The sequence below is a fragment of the Mesocricetus auratus genome, unplaced genomic scaffold (genome assembly GCF_017639785.1).
Source record: "Mesocricetus auratus isolate SY011 unplaced genomic scaffold, BCM_Maur_2.0 Super-Scaffold_100055, whole genome shotgun sequence".
NCBI classification, from domain to species: Eukaryota; Metazoa; Chordata; class Mammalia; order Rodentia; family Cricetidae; genus Mesocricetus; species Mesocricetus auratus.
Window position 1 is genome coordinate 4,650,691 of NW_024429232.1, and position 21,476 is coordinate 4,672,166.

Below are 21,476 nucleotides of genomic sequence, written 5' to 3' on the forward strand. Positions count from 1 at the left end.
TTTAATCATCGAATTAACTCTGTACCACTAGTACTCTTCGGTACCATTGCTACAGTTATGCTGGCAACAAAACAGATTCTAACCATCGCTCCCCTGCATACGACCCTGGTCTGCACATCTACAGATTTTTGTCTTGTCTTGAGTTTAACCTTGCCTTTAATTTTATTGCATTTTTGCTTTAGGTTTACATTAAAACAGGACTTTGGTGAGCATGTGATGTCAAGACACCTTCTCTCTACCTGAAAGACAATGACATGTGACACCGAGGAGGAAAGTGTATGTTCAAGACCAGCAGACAAATGAAAGCTTGTTATCCCCATGTAGTGTGCAGATGGACAGAGCAAGGCAAATGTGTGCACGTGTGTGCGTGCGAACGTATGGGGGACTGGTGGGCAAGATGGCTAACATCACCATGAAGGAGCAGATCTATTCCACTTAGCAAGGGTCTAGGGTTTGGCCTCTAACCACTGGTTTGGGACCTCGGTGATTCTAGAGCCTCTTTCCCCACTCCAGTTGAGAGTCACAGGCTAGGAAACAGCAAGTTCTCATGCAGACATAGCACAGACTTGAATATAAAATGTATAATTTTTACTCTGGATAGACAGATCAATCTACTCTGAAAAGTATCATTTAAAGTTCTATCTCATGATTATTTAAATTTGGGGCTAAGGAGAGATTATTATGACCAACTTGATTAACTTTGACTTACATGATAGATGAGACATAATTGTAAATGAATTAAATCTTCAAATACTTTACTATTCCACATCTCTCCAAATCAGTTCATTTCTAAAACATCACTGGGTTACACGAAATAACTGGGTTATTAAGTTATGGACATTTTTCTTGCTAAATCCAAACTCTCTAGCAGGCATGCTATTATCCAAACACTCACTGATCTGATCTGGTGACAAGAAAGAGGGCACAGGAACTACAAGTCCCAGGATAGGATGTCCAGACCTCACTCTTCCGCAGCAGCACAGTCCATCTCTGACTGGGCTTCACTCTGCAGCTCAACATGGGACTCGACTTCTGCCTCCTCCCCTGTGACATTCCTTTCACCGTTAGTGCCCTCAGCTGGTAAGATCTCCAATACAAAAGACTAGTTTCAACAGCCCAGGCAGATGTGACTGACAGGCTGAGAGAGGCTGCGGGGAGGATGGGATAGTGCATGTGAGGCGTCTGTGCAGATGTGTGCTGAGGGACTGGATGGCTCACTCTGAAGGAAGTGCCACGGGGTGCGGATGTGATGTGTGCACTGCTGAGGTAGCAGGGCTTAGATCACACGCTCACAAGTCTTGATTGTCCAAAAAAGCCTCTGTTCCCATCTCTAACGTGGAGCTGGAATGGTTAGTATAATTCAATTTTTCACTGCAATCCACAATCTGATTGATTGGCAGGTCACACTGGCACTCCTACCTGAGGTATTTTAGCGCTAATGATTGGTTCCTGTAAGACTATTCTATAACAGAACACAGGAAGAGCAGTTCAAAAACACAGCTGTGGAAGGAAAACAATCATACAAAGAGCCCGCCATGGGCCGCCAGCCTTTTCTTTCCTTTGGATGCAAGCATGCTTTTCACAAGTGGGAATCAGGAGCAGTTGTTAACCCACTTACATGATGGGATGGGGAGTGGGCATGCACCTATCCTAGAAGAGCAGGCCTCTTTACAAGTTACAGAACAAGGTGGTCAGACACAGGGTAGCACGAGGCAGCAGAAGGACCACCAGGAACTGCTTCAAGAGCAGATGAGGGAAGAGGATCTCAAGTAAAGCCAGCACCAAGGCTCCTCCCTGAGTGTCTTCTGCTCATGCTCTCTCTGTCTGGTTCAGAGTGCCTTCATACACCGCCCTGCACTCATCCTATTCAAGCACATACTTCTGAGGGTGCAGTGATAGATTTCCACAGTTAGGAAAAAGTACAGAGACAAGCAGAACAAACTCACAGAAAAACGGTCACTTCTCGTTTGTGACTTTAAAACTTCTTAGCTCCCTCACACTCGGACCATTCAGTTCTGTAGTCCAGGTTTTCAGCACAGTGCTCAGATATGGTCTCGGCACTAGCGACCAACTTTTCTCCCTCCTAGCAACACCAACTCAGATGGGAGACAGAAAAAGGCAGCAAACAGTACCCAGTGCTTCAGTAAGCACCACTGGGAAAGGTATTGTGGCCAAGCCCCTGGATTTCTTGCTTAACTTCTGTAGCTTATTCATTTAGAATAAAACAAAAACAAACAAACCAAAGAAGAGAAACCCATAAGAACATTCTCTTGACAGGCACCGAAAAATCATCTCATTAAGACTCATTAAGATGTTACAACATGGCCGGGCATTGGTGGCGCACGCCTTTAATCCCAGTACTGGTCTAGAACTCACTGGTCTACAGAGTGAGTTCCAGGACAGCCTCCAAAGCCACAGAGAAACCCTGTCTCAAAAAACCAAAAACCAAAAACCAGAAAAAAATTACAATGTAAAAATATGCAAAATCAGAATAGAAGTAGGACATATTTTAGAAAAATCTGGGTGATGGTGGTGCATGCCTTTAAAAATTCCAGCACTTTCAAGGCAGAGGCAGGCGGATCTCTGTGAGTTCAAAAACAGAGTTATACAGAGAAACCCTGTCTTGAAAAACCAAACCAACAACAACAACAACAACAACAACAACAACAACAAAAAACCAACCCAAAACTCCAACCAACCAAACCAAAAATTAAAAACAAAACACAACAAACCAACCCACCCAAAACAAACAACAAAATCCTCAGTTGAGGAAATAATTCAAATGGAAAAGCTACTCTACCAGAGCAGATTTCAAAAAAGAAACTAATACAAAGCTGAGCTTCGTGAGAATATGGAGGATGCACATGCTATAGCATCACATGTAATGCTATTACATCACATGTAAATATACACATTCAGAGATGTGTAACCTGCCCAGTTACTTCTTGAAAACTTCCTGAGCAAACATTGATTTTAATAAACATACAAAGAGATAATGAAATAGTTTATGCTTGGCTGTGTGAACTGTTTATGAAACTCTGGTCCTCACGTTGGAGAGACAGACCATGACTCATGTCTAAGGTTCCTTTACTAGGAGACACTCCAAAGACTCAGCATGCTGCACTGACTGAGTGCCTTCTCAACAGCCTGACCTCAGCCTCCGAGGGAGCAGGCACCACAGCCTGAAGACTGGAGAGCACGGCAGGCACCTCCTGGGCCCATTGACCTACCCCAGCGGAGTAACCTCCTACTGCTGAGTCTTGCTTATAGAACTGTCTTCACGATCTGGGTATGTAGACTATGCTGACATTCAGAAAGAGACCAACAGTCTCCAAAACTCCAAAGCTTTTCCTGTGTCAGCTAGATCACATTGTCCATCTTTTAAGTAGTATGTGACCAACAAATCATGAACCTTCATTTCCAGATAGAGGGATGGATTAAATGTTACTGTGGCTGGTAGAATTAGCAAATCTTAACAGTAACTGAATGGCTATTAATTATGCTCCTCAGTTTCCCTAGCTAACACTAAGAAACAGACCTACTAGCTGTGGACTTCAGGCAGAAGGGTTTTAAACTGAGCATACTACACAATCCTCAGAACAGCAGTTCCTTGATGGCACTTGCACAAGTTTGTGTTCTCCAAATCACGTAAAACCAGAAAGCACACAGTTAGGAAAGCCTACTGCCATCTAGGTAAACCCGGGCCTGCCGCTCCACAGAGGTGTGAGATGAGAAGAAGAGCAGAGGAGGGAAAGAGGTGGTGTCAGCTAGCCTAGTCCTGCTGCTCATGCTGGCGGGTGACGAGACAGCAATACGACTTTAACCCTGCGGAGCATCTCACACGAGACGCCCACAGCATTCGCGGGCACAGGGAAGGGGAAGAGTATGTCCAGTGGACTGACCCCAGCAACCGTCATGACACCCAAAGATTTAGTTTTTGCACCCAGGGGCAAGCGCAGTGGCAGAGAAGCATGCTTGCATTCTTAAAATATATAATATATATATATCCACAAGGAAAAAGGAAAACAAAAATTAAATTATATGTTTTTAAAAAGGACAAAACAAAAATAAAAACAAAACAAACTAAAGAAACAGAAAAAAAAAGGCTGGCTTGTCAGGGGATGGGGTCCAAAAGGCCCCGGTGTGTGTACTTACATAGAGGTCAGCACCGTAAAATCCGTCCTGGTAAACCACACTGCAGAAATCCACACAAAAACAAAAACAAAAAACAAAAGAACAGAAACACATTCCGGTTATTGAGGACGGCAGCATGCACATGCGCTACACAGGCAGGTGATGTATGAATGTGACCTGAACATGGGGCCGCAGCAAGCTGGTGACAAAGACGTGCCAAATGCACACGTGTGTTCCACGGCTCCAGGACATGCAAGGAGAGGTAGGGTCTGCAAGACTAGACCGAGCACCTGGACACTGGGTAACTCAAATTAACGGTATAGACAGTGCTCCTGGCAGGGCCTACTGTAGCTGTCTGAGATCCGTTGCACAGATCCACTTTAGAACATGGACTACTTTTAAATGAAGTGTGTCCTACGAGAACACTGTTCTTAAAATTGTACAAAGGGTAGGAATGCTGAGGGGCTTTTAACTTCATGAAGAAAGTGAACAAAATTAATTCCATTAGGTCAGAAACCATGTGAGAAGTGTGTTTCAAATGATGCTTACTAGTATATTTTAATTTTAGAAGTAAAGTGTAATTTTCTTGCTATCCATACATCACCTGCTTTTCACCCTGCACATTAGACATGCGATAAGATTTGGCTGATCACACAAGCATGCAAAGTATTATTATTCAGCATTTTTGAGAACCAATGCAACACCTTGGAAAAACAAGTCAATCAATTCTGACCAAAGTAAACAGAGAAATGTAATTAAAAAAAAAACCAAAAGAACAAAACAACCAAAAATACCCACAATGCATTGCTTTCACAAGCAGAGGTAATGAGCTCAAGGTTAAGGTGATTGGTCCAAGAATTGAAAGGTGCAGTGGGATCCCAGATAGTAACAATATAATCCAGAGTGGGAAGGAGCAACTGGAAGATTTTAAGGGTCCTTTCTTAACTAACAGAGTATTTGGAGGGCTCTGAAGAATACCCTTGGTGACTGAAGCCCTGGGAATGGCTAGGCCTGTCTGACTGGACTGAAGGGGTAAAAACGAGGCAGCTGTGGCAGGCTCACCTCCTGCTTGGTAATGGGCTTTGCCAAGCAGGCAGTGCTAGTTTTTTAAAAATATGAATCTGTAGCAGCTCTATACTGTTATTCTTAAGATGTAGACTTCTCTCCTGCCTTATGAAGTGCTTTTGTATACATAGATTTCCCCCAAAAACATTATTTTGGGAGCAGAAGACATAAACAGTGGTAGAGAGAAAAGACAAGCTTTTTCTTCACATTTGTCAGGTCAAGACTTGGCTGTTTAATAGATTTTGAAAAATGTGTTTTTGTTTACTCAGCTAAATAAAATGGATAATTTTTTTCAGTTATAATGAATGGGCTAACAAGTAGGGTCACTAAGTTTTATATCTACAAGTTCCAAGGCCGTACCTTACAATGCACTGAGCACTAGGCCTCTGCTTTGTATGCAGGAAAAGCAGACATGTCCCCAGTGTCTGTAAGCAAGGGTTACCTGCTCTAGTCTCCACTTGCAGTTTAAGTCTGGTATCAGGCTGCATCTGACTCTCCACTGCATTCTCATAAGACTTGTGTAGGAGGTCAATGAATGGAAAGCATGGAGGCCAAGTGGTGAATTACTCTTCATCAATGTCCGTGAGGGGACACAGGCAAAGACTACAACACATTCCTTCTATAAAGAGTGTGCCATTAAAAACAAGGAGACATTCTGTTTTAATCATTTATTGTAACTATTCACTTGAATTCTATAAGAATTCTGATAATCCCTGTACCCAACGCCGTAAGAGGCTAGAGCACAGTGACTCACAAGGCTGAAAGAAATTCTAGGCCATTCCCCATGAAATACTGGACTTATTCCTTGCCATCTCCCATGTAAACAGATGGTGTAGTTAACAAAAAGAATACAAGGGAAATTAGTGTTCAATGCAATGCACAGAAGCTGACATGACCAGGCATGAAAGATAAGTCCCTTTAAGCAAATGTATACCTGACACAGACTTAGTAGAGAATTGTTCCTAAGTTTGGCCAATATAGGGAAGACTGCACTGGACAGGGATGAAGTGGGCCACTTTATGAAGTGGCTCAGGAAGCTACTCAATAGGCAGCTCCATGTTTCTCTGTGCACGCCCTCTCAGTACATGTGACAGGAAATGCTTTCTGAGCTGAATGGGAGACACAGCCTGAGCAGTTTCCCTAGTGTGCTGAGCTTGTAAAAGACTCACTTTCATGTTTCACTCAAACATTTCTTGATGAAACAAAGCTGTATATTTCATTAATTTTTTTAAAAAAAGAGATGTCAGAGGTTGAAGGTCAAAGGTCAAGTTGAGACAAAAAAGGATAAAATTAAAAGCAAGTCATGGCAGAAGATGGAGATGATGGAATGCATGGGATTTAATTGTCTATAAATTGCAAATGAAAGTTATTCTCTGAAGCAGTTCCCTTGCAGTGTCTTGGAGTCTGCCCACTTCAGCATGCATACTTGCCTTGTCTAATAAACATGCTTTAACTCTGTGGCATGGAGGACTCCTAATGGTATGTCCATTGGTCTATGAATGAATGAATGTTAAATTAGTACACCTCCTGGTGAAGCCAATTTTGCTATCAGAAAGGGGCATGCTATCTTCCTCTACATTTTAACTAAAAATCAGCTAATTGGCTTTTCTGCAGCTATTTATGTTTCTCCAGAGTACTGGAAAAACAAAAACAACAACAGCAAAAAGTAAAACCACCTGTCGTAGGCAGAGAAAAGATGAAGAGGAGAAATGTCAAATCTTTTAAGAGAGAAAGTCCTTGATACAACTCAATTAGAAGTTCACTGTATATAAAAGTATACATTAGGCTGACATGGATAAACAACTAAAAGTCAATCTGCCATCTTCCCTCTTCTCCCCATTCAAAAACAAAGGATTTATTTGTTGCTATGGAATCTTTCCACTGCATGAGACACCCTCCGCTCCAAACCGAAGGCGAGGGCTGCTCAGCCACATCAGCGGCTACCATCTCAGAAGCCAGCTGCAGCTGGCTTCCCCTACTTCTCCCTCTCTCCCTCGGTTCAATTGGGCTTGGTTTGTCTTTGAATTCACCTCTTTCAATCTGTTTCCTACGAAGAAAGCAAATCCATTGTGGGTAACTAGCTTTGCTGCTCACGACCCAGGGCAGTCAAACCCTGGGGTGGGCGCACGTGCTGGCCTCTGCCCGACACAGCTGAGACGGGTGAGCACAGCAGACGCGGTCTGGTGCTGAGTCTCCGGCTCCTTTCTCAGTTCTCTGCAGTCGTGTTAATCCACACTCGTGCGCTGCTGAGTGAACTCCATGCCGACACACTGCTAGCAAACACAAGACGGCTCTGGCTACTGTCTTAAGCCGTCACCATGAAGGCTTAAGGTGGCCAAAATGAGGGTTTGTATAATGAATTGGCCCTTGGTCACATTTCTGCATTTTGGTTCTTGCCTTCCATCCTTTAATTTTAAAATATTCATACAGCATCTAAATGCTGCCCACCAACATCCTACAATCAGAGAGGTCCAGCGCACTCTTTCTTCCCTTCTTTTTGTATCCAATTGTTCATTTTAGAAATGGTGATTCTGGAATCTAATGCTTACCCTGGATAGGCGGGGATGGCTGTTGGAGGTACCGCTCGGACTGCACCATACACTGTCCGCCCTCTGCCTCTCAGATGGGCTCCTCTGAATGCGGCTGCCGTGGTGGCTGCAGTTGGGTAAGGGAAGCCAGGAACTAAAGGGAGACCCAAAATATGACAGAAATTTCAACTTGCATTCAGGAGCTGGTACAAAACCAGACTGAGAATCAATTATGGAAAAGGGAAAAAAGCAGGCACCACATCTTCCCTGAAAAGGCAGCAAGCATACTTATTAACGCATTCCGGGGGCTTTGGGGGAAGAAGTAGAAAGAGAGATACAAGATGACAAGCAATGACTCCATGTCCCATTCATCACAAATCTTGAGTTTACTCTGTTCCTTCCAGGCTTTTCCAGTCATAATGTAAGCTGATAAGAAACTCTTACTAGAAGCAGCTCTGAAGATGTACCTAAGATGTACAATGCTTAATTTCTGTTGGTGACTTAAATCAGATTAATATAAATTCTTTAACTGGCCAACTATGAATTCATTTCTAAATGCCATTATATAATAATTATTCCTCAAAAGGAATGTTCTTTATATATTTTTACATGGTGCTTTAAGGCAAGCAATAGTTTTTAGAGAATTCTTTTGTCAATTTCATTTCTCTCTGTGTAGCCCTGGCTGTTCTAGAACTCACTCTGTAGAGCAGGCTGGCCTCAAACTCAGAGATTCACCTGCCCCTGCCTCCCTAGTGCTGAGACTAAAGGCGTTTGAGACCATTGACAGGTGTCTGTAAAATATTAACCTTCCCAGCCTCCCTGTGTCCTTTAATGGAGCAGACATCCTCCAAAGGCCTCTTCTAAGCGTGCTTTGCTCTGGAAGTCATGCAGACACCCACTCTGTGGAACCCAGTTCAGTTACACCTCTTGCCAGAGGAAAAGGGCCAACATGACTCTAGAGACAGCAAGAGAGTGGAGAGTAGTCACGGCCACTGGAGCTGTGCTGATGGTACTCCATGGGAGCGTGGGCATGTGTGTGCACTTGGGGAATGGGGTGGTGGGGAGTAGGCTTGAGTAATGCTGTCTATACAATATTCGCATCTTCTGATTTCCTCATGGCCAAATACAGGGAGGATATTTATGTGTCCACCCTCACCACTTTCCAGAGATTTCTGTTTTGTGGGAGCTTCTAGGTATCACTCTCTCAAGAATTTTTTTTCTAGCTGGTGATGGCAGCACACACCTTTAATCCCAACACTACAGTGGCAGAGGCAGGTGGATCTCTGTGACTTTGAGCACAGCCAGAGCTATTATACAGAGACCCCCCTCCTCCCCCCAAAAAGGCTCTTTTCATCCCCTGTTCTCCAGAAGAAAACAGGTCAAACTAGCGCACCAGTGGCACCAGTCGAAGCCATGCCAGGTGAGTGTAGGCTACTTACTGATTAGAGGAATGTAAGTGTTGATGCCTCCTCTTCCCGACAGGGGCACAGCCGCCTCATTGCCCAGGGACACATCAGCTTGAAAGCTGGAGGCTAGGTGCATTAAAAAGTGACGAGTTTACAAAGACAAGTTTACAGTCAAATGAAAAGAACAGATGCCATTAAGTAGCAGAAAGGGAAGTAGTACAATACTACCTGCATATAATTCAGGGCCATACACAGCTCCAACTACTGGGCTTAATTTCCAGCCTGAAACAGAAAAGACAGTGACTGTTTTTCAGACTGTGTGAAGACAGGAGTGAACTCTGCATGTCAAGATGGTTTGAATGAGGGGATGAGGGCTTGGGCAGGTAGGCAGGGGTGTATGGAATAAGGGTTGAGAAGATAGAGAGATTGTCCAAATCAGATTGGTTGGTGGATACATCTGTGGGGATTGGCTTGATTATTAACTGATGCAGGAGAGCTAAGCCCACTGTGGGTGGCATCATTCCCTGGGCAGGTGGTTCTGCGTTCTGTAGCTAAGCCTGAGCTTATCAGTGACCCAGCAAGCACTGTTCCTCCAGTTTCTGCTTGAGAGCTGCACTGACTTCCCTTAACGATAAAACTGTGACCCCCAAAGTTGTTTTTAGTTTGAGTGTTTTATCACAGCAACAGACTGTAACTAGAACAGAGAAAGAAAATGGTGAGGGAAAGAGGGAGGGAAAAGAGAAGATGAGGAGGAAACACAAGTACACTGTGGGGTTTGGCAGACTGTGCTCAGAGCTGCACCCACATGACCTGCTCTAAACTCAGAAGGGAAAGAAGTCGGGACACCCATCATTTGGTATCACATGACAACACTTCCTTGTATGCCACCTTGACAGTACTTTCCACTAGATGCTTCAGTAAGGTGTCCTCAGAATGAACTCAAATGTGACCTGGAACTTGATGGCACATTCAGTTATACCACACAAGTTTTGTGGGTAAATGGAAATCCCCTTTCATAGTAAAAACTGGGACTCACTAGGTAGAAAGGGAAAGATAGGCAGTAAGAAAATGTGAAGTCCATTCCCATCTTCTGTGCATGGCTTCAGTTTTAATTTATAACACACATATTAACTACTGAGACTCTGAAGGATACCATACCGCTGCCAAACATTCAGTTCAAGATTTAGAAATGTTGAGTTTGCAAATCATACTACGTTGGGAGAAAATTTTATTTTTTATATACTTAGAGGAATATGGCAAGTATTTTGCTTGTAAGCAAGGGATATATGCTACTCCCTCTAGCAGTGAGTAGAACTCTACATAAAACCGAAGTATCTACTGACTGTTCTACATAAGAAGCAACACACCTGCATTTATTTCTCAGAGGGGCTCAATCATTGATTTCTGTCCCTAGCCACTGCCATTGCTACACTGTGAATATAGGATGGAGAGAAGAAGAGGCCCGTTCTATTGATTACAGATTTTCCTTTCTTTTTCACAGGGGCCCTTTGTGTGTTCATGTGTGTATGTGAAGGTCTGAGGACAACGCACTCACAAGGGCTGGTTTTCTCCATTCACTGTGTGTATGTATGTGTATGTGTGTGGGCTAAACTCATTTCATCAGGCTTAGAGGAAAGTGTCTTTACTTACTGGGCCCTGTGCAGTCCAGGCTGTGCTCTGGAACTCATTACCCTCCTGTCTTAGCCTTCCTGGTGCCAGGATTACAGGTGTGAGCTACCGTTATCTGGCTGAAATAACACTCTCTCAATCCAACCCCTTATTCTGATTAAAAAAAAAAAAAAAAGCTCATGAGGGCCAACAAGATGGTTCAGTGAGTAAAAGCATTTGCTACCATGCCTGTTTGTTGCCTGGGACCCATGTGGTAAAAGAAGAGAAAAGACTTATATAGGTCTGAGGGTATCTGATTTCCATGAAGATCTACCTGCACACAAACATCCACATCTCCCAAAATGAATATAATGCTCACGTTGGCACTCATGTATAAATTCATTTTCCCAAGAGTTAAGAGTTACAGTAATTCAGAGCCACCTGACATGAGTGCTGGGAACTGAACTTGGGTCCTCTGCAAGATAAGCATAGGTTCTTTTTTTCTTTTTCTTTTTTTTTTTTTTTTTAAGATTTATTTATTATGTATACAGTGTTCTGCCTGCATGTCTGTCTGCAGGCCAGAAGAGGGCACCAGATCTCAGTACAGATGGCTGTGAGCCACCATGTGGTTGCTGGGAATTGAACTCAGGACCTCTGGAAGAGTAACCAGTGCTCTTAACCACTGAGCCATCTCTCCAGCCTCCCCAGCATAGGCTCTTAATCTGAGCTGTTACTTCAGCCCTAAATTCTGTATTTTTAAGAAAATGTAAACTTATTTTGTATATAAGAATATGAGTGAGCTGGGCGTTGGTGTTACATGCCTTTAATCCCAGCACTCAGGAGGCAGAGGCAGGTGGATCTCTGTGAGTTTGAGGCCAGCCTGCTGTAAAAAAAGAAAAAAAAGAATATGAGTGTGTGTGTGTGCCACAGAGGGTAGTGCTTCTTAATTCTGTTCTCTCCTTTCCCCTTGCTGAAGCAAAGGCTTCACTGTTTCTGCCACTGTATGGCATATATCAGGTTAGCTGGCCCAAACTTCTGCCTGTTTTCCTATGTCTGCCTCTGATCCCTAGGTAAAGCGTGGAGATTACAGATATGAGACACCACACATGGCTTTTAATGGAGGTTCCAGTTACTAAACTCCAGTTTTAAAGTTTGCATGCTTAGTGCTTTTTCCCTGAGAGGCCACCTTGCCATCCCAACGTTTGTTTTTGTTGGGGCAAATTATTCGCTGAAAATCCCATTCTTAAATATTTATTAAACTATGTAACTTGTCATTATGGAATAAAAAGCTACACCCTGAAGTCCCATGGCCATTACCCCAGGCCTTAAGACAGCAAGGAATCTAGACCTACAAGCGACTAGGCTATTCTTTTCCACTTAATCACATGCATTTAACAGGGATGGGGGACACACCTGGACCACCAGGGCTACATGGGCAATTCCCACAGTATAGGGAACTACAGAGGCTGAAGAGAAGGGTGCTCACGGCCCACCTAGTCTGCGCTGACAGGTGGCCTCAAGTGGCATGATGAGAATGTTAGAAGATGAAAGGTAATGAGAACAAAACACCTTTGTAAGTAAAAAGCTTAGCTTAATCCTAGGGGAAAAATTAATTTGTAAAGATAAGACATTCTTCTAAGAGGCTGAATGTGGACTGAGCAGACGGTCCTAGAAAGTCATGAAAACTCCACATTATGTGAGAACCAGCATCCCCCCAAGGCAGCTTGTAACTCCTCACCGTTTGCATATGGCGTGACCATCTTCTTATTGGTCATGACACGTGCTGTAGCATTATTCACCTAAAAATAACGAGCAGACAAGAGGGGAGGGGAGGGACACATTAGGAACATGACACTGCTCATCCAGTAACATAGCACGTAATTTAAAATGTAAAATTTGATAGCATTTAGATAATTAACACAGCATTATAAAATATTCATAGAATCTTAATGTGAGTGCTTATTAAATGAGGCTAACAAGAGTAAAATGCAGTTTCTTGGTCTCCAAAAAGAAAACTGTGGTTGTCCTACCTCTTAGCACTCCAGAGAAATGATGCAATTACACGTGCTCTGGGTGGCCTTGAGATGTCTCTGTACTGAGGACAATTTGGAAAAAAGTAAATAGGGAACACATATACCCCCAAGTGAGCTCTGAAGCTTGTTGGTAAAGTAGAGGTTTGCTAGCCTCCTGTTCTGATGCTCTACCTTTTTTTTTTTTTTAAAGCTGTCTGGGACTAGTAAATATAGGAACTGTAGATTCCCATGTTGACAGTGTGTAGAGCCATCCTGAATTTTCTAGACCATATGGGTTACTCATTTAAGATGAAGTTTCCCAAGGGCCTTTGGCACAGGTGCTCAACCGTGAAGAGTTGAGTGTCTGTTTCTCCTGTGCTGTGGTACTCTTAACCCCCATGACAAAGCATACAGTTTGAGGCAATCTCCACACCAAGGTACCATCACAAAGATGGTACCGTTGGAAAAAGGAGGGATGGAGCTTAGGAGCCAGAACACTGTGGGTGGCCTCAAGACCAACCCCAGAGCTCCTGACAGAAGGATAAAGTCTCACCATAAACTCAACTGCAGCCAGCTTTGAGCTCAGAGCTTATGAAATATAAATGTGTCTTGTTTGTTTTTTGAAGCCAAGTCTTACTAGGCTGCTCAGGCTGAGCCTGAAATTTGCTATGTAGCTAGGCTGGCCTCAAACTTGTGATCCTCCAGCCTCAACCTCCTGAATGCTTAAAGGCTTGTGCTACCAAGGCCAGCTTATTTTGCCTCTTCGAATGTACATTGTGCTTGATTTACATTATGAAGACCATTTTTAGGCAAAATTGGAATTAGAAACATCTAACATATTTTATGATTTGTAGGGACCCCTCTGCCCCTCCCTGTGTGAAGACAACTTGAAACTCCATTTACTCTAGTTTGACCAGATAATGAAAACATTTCACATTTACAAGGAAAGAATGGGAGACAACAAGGATGAGACTGAGAGCATGCAATTAACACACACAAAGAAAAGAAAGAAACAACTTGGAAAGAGGAGGGAAAGTCAACAGCAAGGTCAGAATGGAGCAAGAGCTTGAACTAGCTGCTAGAGCAGAAAGCCACCGAGCAACTCAAAGGAAAACAGCCAGAACCAACCAGACACTACCAGTCAGCAGAGACACCAAGAGCTGCCAGATAGAGAGGGGTGGGAAGGAAGGGGGAAGGGGCAGGGATAAGAAGCCAGGAAAGAGAACAGAGGGCGGGAAGATGGCGAGAACGTGGGGAAGGGTGTCAGCAGGGGCGAGCTGCACAGTGGTTGGCAGGGGAGAAGTCGGGGTGGAAGAGCATTAATAGACCAGCCAAACTGGGGTTCAGTGACTCTGAGTAAGATGCGCAAGGGGGAAAAATCACCACGAAGTCAGTAACCAAACAGCTCAGACTGCTACAAGACAGGATGTACATCCAAAGTCCAGGCGACATCACTCCACAGCAGTGAAAATAAAAGGAGCAGGAGGCAGAGGAGCAAGTCAAACCACATCTGGTAGTGTTAATGTGAGATGGCAGATGGACTTTTCCCTCTTAATTGTTCTGTGATTACATTTTTAAAAGCTTCTTCTCTAGCACTTCTGATTCACTTACCGCCAACGGGCACCATCGCCAGCATTGTGTATAGTTACCATGGAAAGAGTGAGTCAAGTGAAGGCCCTAAATGCTAAACCATCGGAGAGGGGAAAAGCAAAATATGCAGACATCTTACTCGAATGCTGGCTTTCACAGTTAATACTTCAAAAAACTGGTAAAGGAGACAGGAGCCAGTTAACCTTCAATGCGTTAGTCCCTCTAGTGCTGGTAAGCACAGGGGCTGACTGAGCAATCACAGCATCTGTGCATCTACGCCACCAGCTGGCCTTGACCCCCCTGCTCTCAACTTTGTAATCAGGTCTTGAAATGCTTAGTATTAAATAAAGTCTAGAACTACCAGAGTTTTGGATTCTGTCTCCCCCCCCAAAACCTCCTCCATCGTCTATCCACACTTATCAAACGCACATGGAGGGGAACTGGCCTCCAAAACATAATGTTATGAGCTAAGTAGTTTTCAGACATTTCTGAAGTTAGTTTTGCTTAGGCCTCATAATAGGAATCCAGGGTCTTGCAGAAACTGAAGCAAAGAAAAACACAGAGAGAGAGCAGAGGACACACACTTTGGAACAGGAAAAAGGTAAATGAGAGCACAGGTAAGCACACACTCCCACCCCCAGCTATACCGCAGACAACCAAGGGTGGGGAGAAGCAGACAGGGTGACTTGTATACAGTGCGGTGCAAGGACGTGAAGACAGACAGACAGGTGTGCACACATGGACAGGACAGGGTTCCAAACGTGAAATAGGTGAGGCAGTACACAAAGAGAAAGAAAAATATAAACGAGAAATTGAATTATTGAAGACATGCACCTCGATTTTACGGCCCTCTACCACGGTGCCGTGCAATTTCTCCCTGGCCCTGTCTGCATCAGCACTATTCTCGAAAGTTACGAACCCGAATCCCTGCATGCAACGGGAGAAGGGAAAACATGCACATCGTTATATTGAAATACTCATCTCCTGGTCAACAGAGAGAACATCACAGTATGAAGTGAGGTCAGCACAACTAACACCAGCACGTTCCTCCAAAGGCACAGTATTGATCCATGCATATTTTGTAAAGGGAAATTTAAACCCAATAAAAGGATAAAGAACTGTAATAATAGTAACAGTAACTTAACAATAACGACAATAACAATAAAATATAAAGTACGTGAGGCCAGACCAAGATAAAGGTAGGAAGTTACTCGGGTCAAACTATACAACCAAAAATCTGAACACAGAACAAAACCAAACCACAAAACCATTATTACTGTGCCACTGGTACATGTGGCTGGCAGAGATAAATGCAATTGCTTTTCCCACCTTTATTTTTATTTGTTCTTTAAACATTTATTTATGTAGTATGTGTGTATATGGGCATGCGTGTGCCATGGCATACAAGATGAGGTCAGAGAACATCTTTCAGGAGTCGGTTCTCTCCTTCCAGCTAGTGGGTACCAGAGAACAGAACTCGGGCCATCATACAGACATACAGCTTTAAAAACATATTTATTTATTTCTGTGTGTTTGGGAGGGGGGATGTGTGTGGCACAGTGTGCGAATGGCGGTCAGAGAACAATTTGAGTGAGCTGGCTTTCCTTCCATCATGGGTTCTGGAAGTCAGACTCAAGTCTTCAGATGTGGCAGCAGGTGCCTTTTATCTGCTGAGCCATCTGGATATGCCTGGCTTTTCCCAGGAGTGTTGAGGACCAAACTCAGGTTCTCATGCTTACAAGAAAAGTACTTCATGAGCTATCTTTCCAGACCTTATGTTTTTCTTTCTATTGACTCTCTGACCCCCAAACCTATACTTCTCTCACATTCAAGGTTAATGACTCCATGGCAGTAAGATTTAGAGGCATTTTTAGTTCCACTTTACCTGTGTCTTACACTACTGTCCTTGGGAGTAGGATAACTTAGGGCAGTAGTATGGTCTAGTTCTGTGGTAACAGCTGTGGAAGCAAGGGACAATGAGCAACTAGGAAGCTTCTTCAACGAAAATTTAAATGATCATAATGACAATTTACAGAAAACATGTACAGCTAAAATTTGGAAAGCTGATAACCTAAGCTGCCTATATCATATATCTGTTGATGCCTATCTCTGCTGTTAAAGGCAAACTAGTTATTTTCTGCATGAGGAAAAGAAGGAATAGTTGGCCAACAGGCACCAGGAGTGAGGGATGTTAGTAATAGTGGTTGTCTCCTATTCGATAGGGGACAAATGCCATACGTAACGATGCAGCTGCCGTGTGAGTTAGGATTAATATAATGTGCCCCTGTAGTTGATACAGATAGAGAACACAGACCGGGAGGCCAGGAGTTAACCTATCTCTGTGTCCGTGTGTCACCTCTGCCTGCAAGGGGAAGATCACCACATGCTCACAGACTGCTTCACTGCAGTGCACTGTCTGCCCTCCACAGCTCTAACTTTTCACTTCCCTAGCGGTTTACACCTGCAGGGGGGAACTCCTCAAGATTCCCAGGGAGCCACTGCTGTGGAAGCACAAGCATGCCTCCATATATAAACCCCATCCTATGCACAACTTACAAACACAAAGGTGTGGTCCCTCAGCAGTCTAACTGGTCCTACAGTAGGTGGTGTCTGGAGATTCCGATAGATCTTTTTTTTTTTTTTTTTTTTTTTTTTGGTTTTACGAGACTGTCGGTCCAGCCTGGCCTCCAACTCACAGAGATCCACCTGCCTCTGCCTCCCGAGTGCTGGGATTAAAGGCGTGCGCCACCACTGCCCGGCTCCAATAGATCATTTCTACCCACAACTTGCATACCACTACAAATATCACAGGAGGGCACGCTCTGACAGAAAGGAAATGAATGTTTACCGTGGTGGAATGCTAGGGCTAACTGTCCTTACCACTCTCCTACAGAATGCATATTTGTTGAAAATCATAATAGAAAAGCATTTTCTGATATACATTTTGATGTTAACCTGTTGTAGGCACTTTGACAACCTCAAGGTACAGAAGGCAAGTTACTAAGGATGCCAGTGTCTTTCTTTTCTCTGAAGATGAACAGAGCCGGAAGACAAGAAGCCAACTCTCCTACCAGGGAATTCACCAGAGTAAGCACGTTTTAAAGAAAGGCCACATACAGCTGTTAGTTTTTAAAGATTTATTTTACTTTTAATTGTGTGTCTGTCTGTGTGCACATTAGGTACAACTATGGGAACAGGGCAGTGAGGGCAGATCTGGCAGATTCATTCTAGAGGTAAAGAATGATCTAAAATGGAAGACAACACCTTGTGTTATACAGTGAGTGTAAGGATCTCAGAACTTAAGCTTTGCAGACTGCCTGTGGACTCTATTTCCTAAGTTACATTATTCTGCAAAGCCCTCGTTTCTTTTCTAAACTCAACTGTGAAGTGTCTCTGGTAGCATCTCTTTTGAGATGTGTGAATAAGAAGTATGCACCACAGTAACTATGTCAAAAGAACAGAGGTGGCATCACAAGCACTAACTGTAAATGACAAAGTTTAACATTAATACCCATGTTAGGCTTTCTCAGTAATGACTATTTGGGGGAAAACTGCATTCTTAAAAGTCTACATTAAAGTCTTTTATGTTCTAAGATGATCAAATGCCAAAGGACATGTTAATGGAACTAAAGACAAACTAAAGCAGTCTTCCCAGCAAGCCTTCCCTGGTGAGAGAAGCAGCAGAGGTAAGAGTGCCTTCTTTCCTTTGAAGATAAACAGACCCCCACCCCCAAGTCCCTCAAGACTTAATCCCTGAAGCCACAGAAGATGTTACCTTGCAAGGCAGAAGTGATTAGATTAAATGATTTCAAGGTAGGGAGATTACCCTGCCAATCCAGGTGGGCTCAATGTACCCCCATGGTATTTATAAAGCAAAGGAACTCAAGAGGGCCAGACTCCAGAATCTGATGATAGCAGCTTTCAAAAGGCCTGGCTGCTCATGCTGGCCTTAAAAACAGAGGGGTCACAGTCCAGTAGCAGTGGGCATACTCCAGAGGCCCAGAAAGGCAAGGAGCTTCCCAAAGCAACACAGTTAAACTTGCAGCTCAGCCCATAGACTAACTTAAGCATTTTTGTTAAAACTTTAAAAAGGCATTTTTTTTCATCAACCTAAACACCATGCTTCCTTATCTAACATACTCATATTCCAGTTTCAATGCTATGAATCTGAAGTTTGGAAAGGCATAGGGATTATACTAAGGACAGCCACAGCCTCTTTGGGCTTAAGGGTCACCCACAGGAAAATCTGTTCCAGAACACCAGGCTTTAATGTACCTCTATCCTTCAAAACTGAACTGGGAGTAAGTTTAGTTCAAATTGCTAGTTTTAAAGAGGAAAAATAAAACTATGTCTAAATTCAACACATTTTACTTAAGCAGCTAAAAGTGACCATAAGTTACACTGAAATATAAAAATCAACCTGCACTAGTATAATATGGAATAATAAATATGATATAATTTGTAATAAAGGTTAATTACTCATGAATTCTCTCTCTTTTGGGGGAAGACAGGTCTCACTATATAGTCCTACTGTCCTAGAACTCTCTATATAAATCAGGTTGGCCTTGAACTCTTGCCCTCCAGAATACTAGGATTAAGTGTGTGCCACCATGCTTAATTTACTCTTTTGTTTTTTCAAGACAGGGTTTCTCCATGTAGCCTTGACTGTCTTGGAACTCTCTTTGTAGACCAGACTGTCCTCGAACTCACAGAGATCAGCCTGTCTCTGCCTCCTGAGTTCTGGGACTAAAGGTGTATGTCACCACTGCCCGGCTTACTTTTAAACTCTTAAAAAGTTTATAAGGCAATGATTTTTACTCAACTCCCATTAAAAAAAAGGAAACTTGTTTTTCATTTTAAAAAGATGCCACATTTGCTTACACCAACACTAATCCAACAGAAAGAAGCATGTGTGCCACACACACACTTTACATTTCTTACAGTCACATTAAAATAACAGAGATGAAATTAATTTCAACATCATATTCAGACCTCACATTTCAGAGGATCACAGCGGTTGCCACAGGCCTATACATACTTGTTTTATGGTTCTCTGTCCCCAACATTAATGAAACATTCCAGTGTTACTTTCTAAACTGTGTTAGCTGTACTTATGGAACAGCATTGTGTTAAGTGTACGGCTGTGGTACAACTTCTATCAGGAAAAACAGTGTTCATACCTGCCTTGACACCCACTTATCATCAATGACACACAGGAGCCAAGGAACTGTCACCTTTTTGGTCTGGCCTCAGGCTGTAATAAGTGACAAGCAATAAGATGAACAGTGTAAAAACACTCGTTTTAAAATTCTGTATAGGTTTTGAATTTTTCCATCTCAGAAGAATGAGAAAGAAAATTTACCATGTAACTTTTAGGGGAGAAATCAAAAGTAGATGACCTCCTGGGTGTGGAGAACACAGAAATTAAAAAATAAGTGGGGAGGGGAGAGAAAGAAAACTAAACCCCAGAAAGTGGTAACAAAAGAAAATAAACGAAGCCTTTTGGACACATATATCATTAATTCAGTTTTAAGTACAGTGGAAAAATTTCACGCCATCATTATCTATCAATTTTACTGAAAATCACAAAGGCTCAATGTGACTTCAAAGAAAATCTTTTAAAGCACATTTGGAAATAAATAATTTCTTTTCACGTGAAATCAAAAGCCAAGGTAATGGTCAAGAAACCAGAGCATAGACCTTGTGTGTGAAGACACATCTCCTGCATACCAGCCTAAACAGAAGTCCAGCCTGAAGCCAGAGCCTGTTGTGAGAGGTCCACTTGAGGGAAGGAATGAACACAGCTGTCTTGATCAATAAGGGTGGGTGAGAGTGCATACAACGATAGTGGAAAGTCCCAAGTTAAAAAATGGGATGAATATAGGAAAAAGCTCTCAGGCACCGGAACCTACAAACAAGAACTACCTTGTAGTATCCTGGGGCTAAATGGCAGCCAAGACTCAGGGTTCTGTCCAAGAGTTCACATGAGACACCATCATGGAAGTTAAAAGCAGACTCACGGGTGGACGTGCTGTTGTTTTTTTAATTAAGGGTCTGTTTTCCCTCTAAAAGGTCATTACTCAAAGGAGCTACAAGGAAAGTACTACTGTAGTTTATCATTTGTATTGGGAAATTTTGAGCTGAAAGGGCCATCATAAATAACAGACTTGGGCTAATCTAAAGTGTAGGACCAGTCTATGTAGGCCACCTCATGTTCTGTTAACACTGCTGTTCCTAGTGCAATCTGAGAATCAAGAAAGCTACCTATAGCTCACACTCTCTTTTCCAGACCCTCTGAGGGAATGAACTATTTTCTGGGGTCTCATCACACATTTGAATTATACAGTTTTAAAAGGCAGTGCTTTCATCTTCGTTTCAGCAGGTCAGAATTTAGACACAGCTGATTGCTTTTACAGAGAAAGGAATAAAATAACATACTCACACAAAGTAATTTAAGAAATGCTGTGATGATAGCCTAGCATAATTCAATGACAGTCAAAGCCAAAAAGGAACTAGGCAAACATGAGGCGACCACTGCTTTGAGGAGCACAGCAGACACCATGGGAAGAGCTGGAGAAGGCTGAGCAGAGTGTAGGGAGCACTCTTACCCCTTCCAAATGGACTCACTATAAAGATAGTTTGGGATGCAGCCCATCGGCTGAGTGCTTGCTTAGCAGGCACAAAGTCCTGGGTTCCAGACCCAGAACAGGTTGGGAGAGGGTGCTTTTTGTTTTGTTTTGTTTTTCCGCTCTAGAATAATTTGGTTAAACATTAATTTACATATCAGTATCACTTATCTCAGACTTATTTATGACTAGTTTTCTCATTACTACTTAACATTCATAATAAAGGCAATTTCTACATAGAAAAGTACTCTGTTTAAAAGCCTGGGCAGGGCTTCTGCTAAAACCATAGTACCACAATAAAGTCCTGAAACTTCGTAGTCAACTCCAAATATTTAAGGAGAAGCCAGGTGTGGTGGCACACTCCTTTAATCCTGGCACTTTGGAGGCAGAGGCAGGAGGATCTCTGAGTTCCAGGACAGCTAGGGCCACAACAGAGCAAAAACCCTGTCTCAAAACAAAAACAAAAACAATGAATAAAGAAAGGAAAAGGAAAATAAAGGAGAGGCT

The 21,476-nt window shown here is 42.9% G+C and overlaps 1 protein-coding gene across 25 annotated transcripts in view; it reads right to left on the minus strand.

Annotated features, from left to right (window-relative positions):
- Rbfox2 (RNA binding fox-1 homolog 2) overlaps positions 1 to 21,476 on the minus strand; it is a 248,293-nt gene that overhangs the window by 11,086 nt on the left and 215,731 nt on the right. For 8 of the 25 annotated variants that reach the window (XM_040736258.1, XM_040736257.1, XM_040736263.1 and 5 more), the window contains 6 exons: positions 15,178 to 15,270; positions 12,480 to 12,540; positions 9,362 to 9,415; positions 9,167 to 9,259; positions 7,749 to 7,893; positions 4,156 to 4,195 (listed from right to left, as the gene is read on the minus strand). In XM_040736258.1, coding sequence (XP_040592192.1) covers positions 4,156 to 4,195; positions 7,749 to 7,893; positions 9,167 to 9,259; positions 9,362 to 9,415; positions 12,480 to 12,540; positions 15,178 to 15,270 — 486 coding nt within the window. Of the gene's footprint in view, positions 1 to 1,419; positions 1,463 to 4,155; positions 4,196 to 6,629; positions 6,693 to 7,748; positions 7,894 to 9,166; positions 9,260 to 9,361; positions 9,416 to 12,479; positions 12,541 to 15,177; positions 15,271 to 21,476 lie in introns of all 25 variants that reach the window. The other 17 variants (XM_040736260.1, XM_040736266.1, XM_040736259.1 and 14 more) reach the window with 10 other exon arrangements.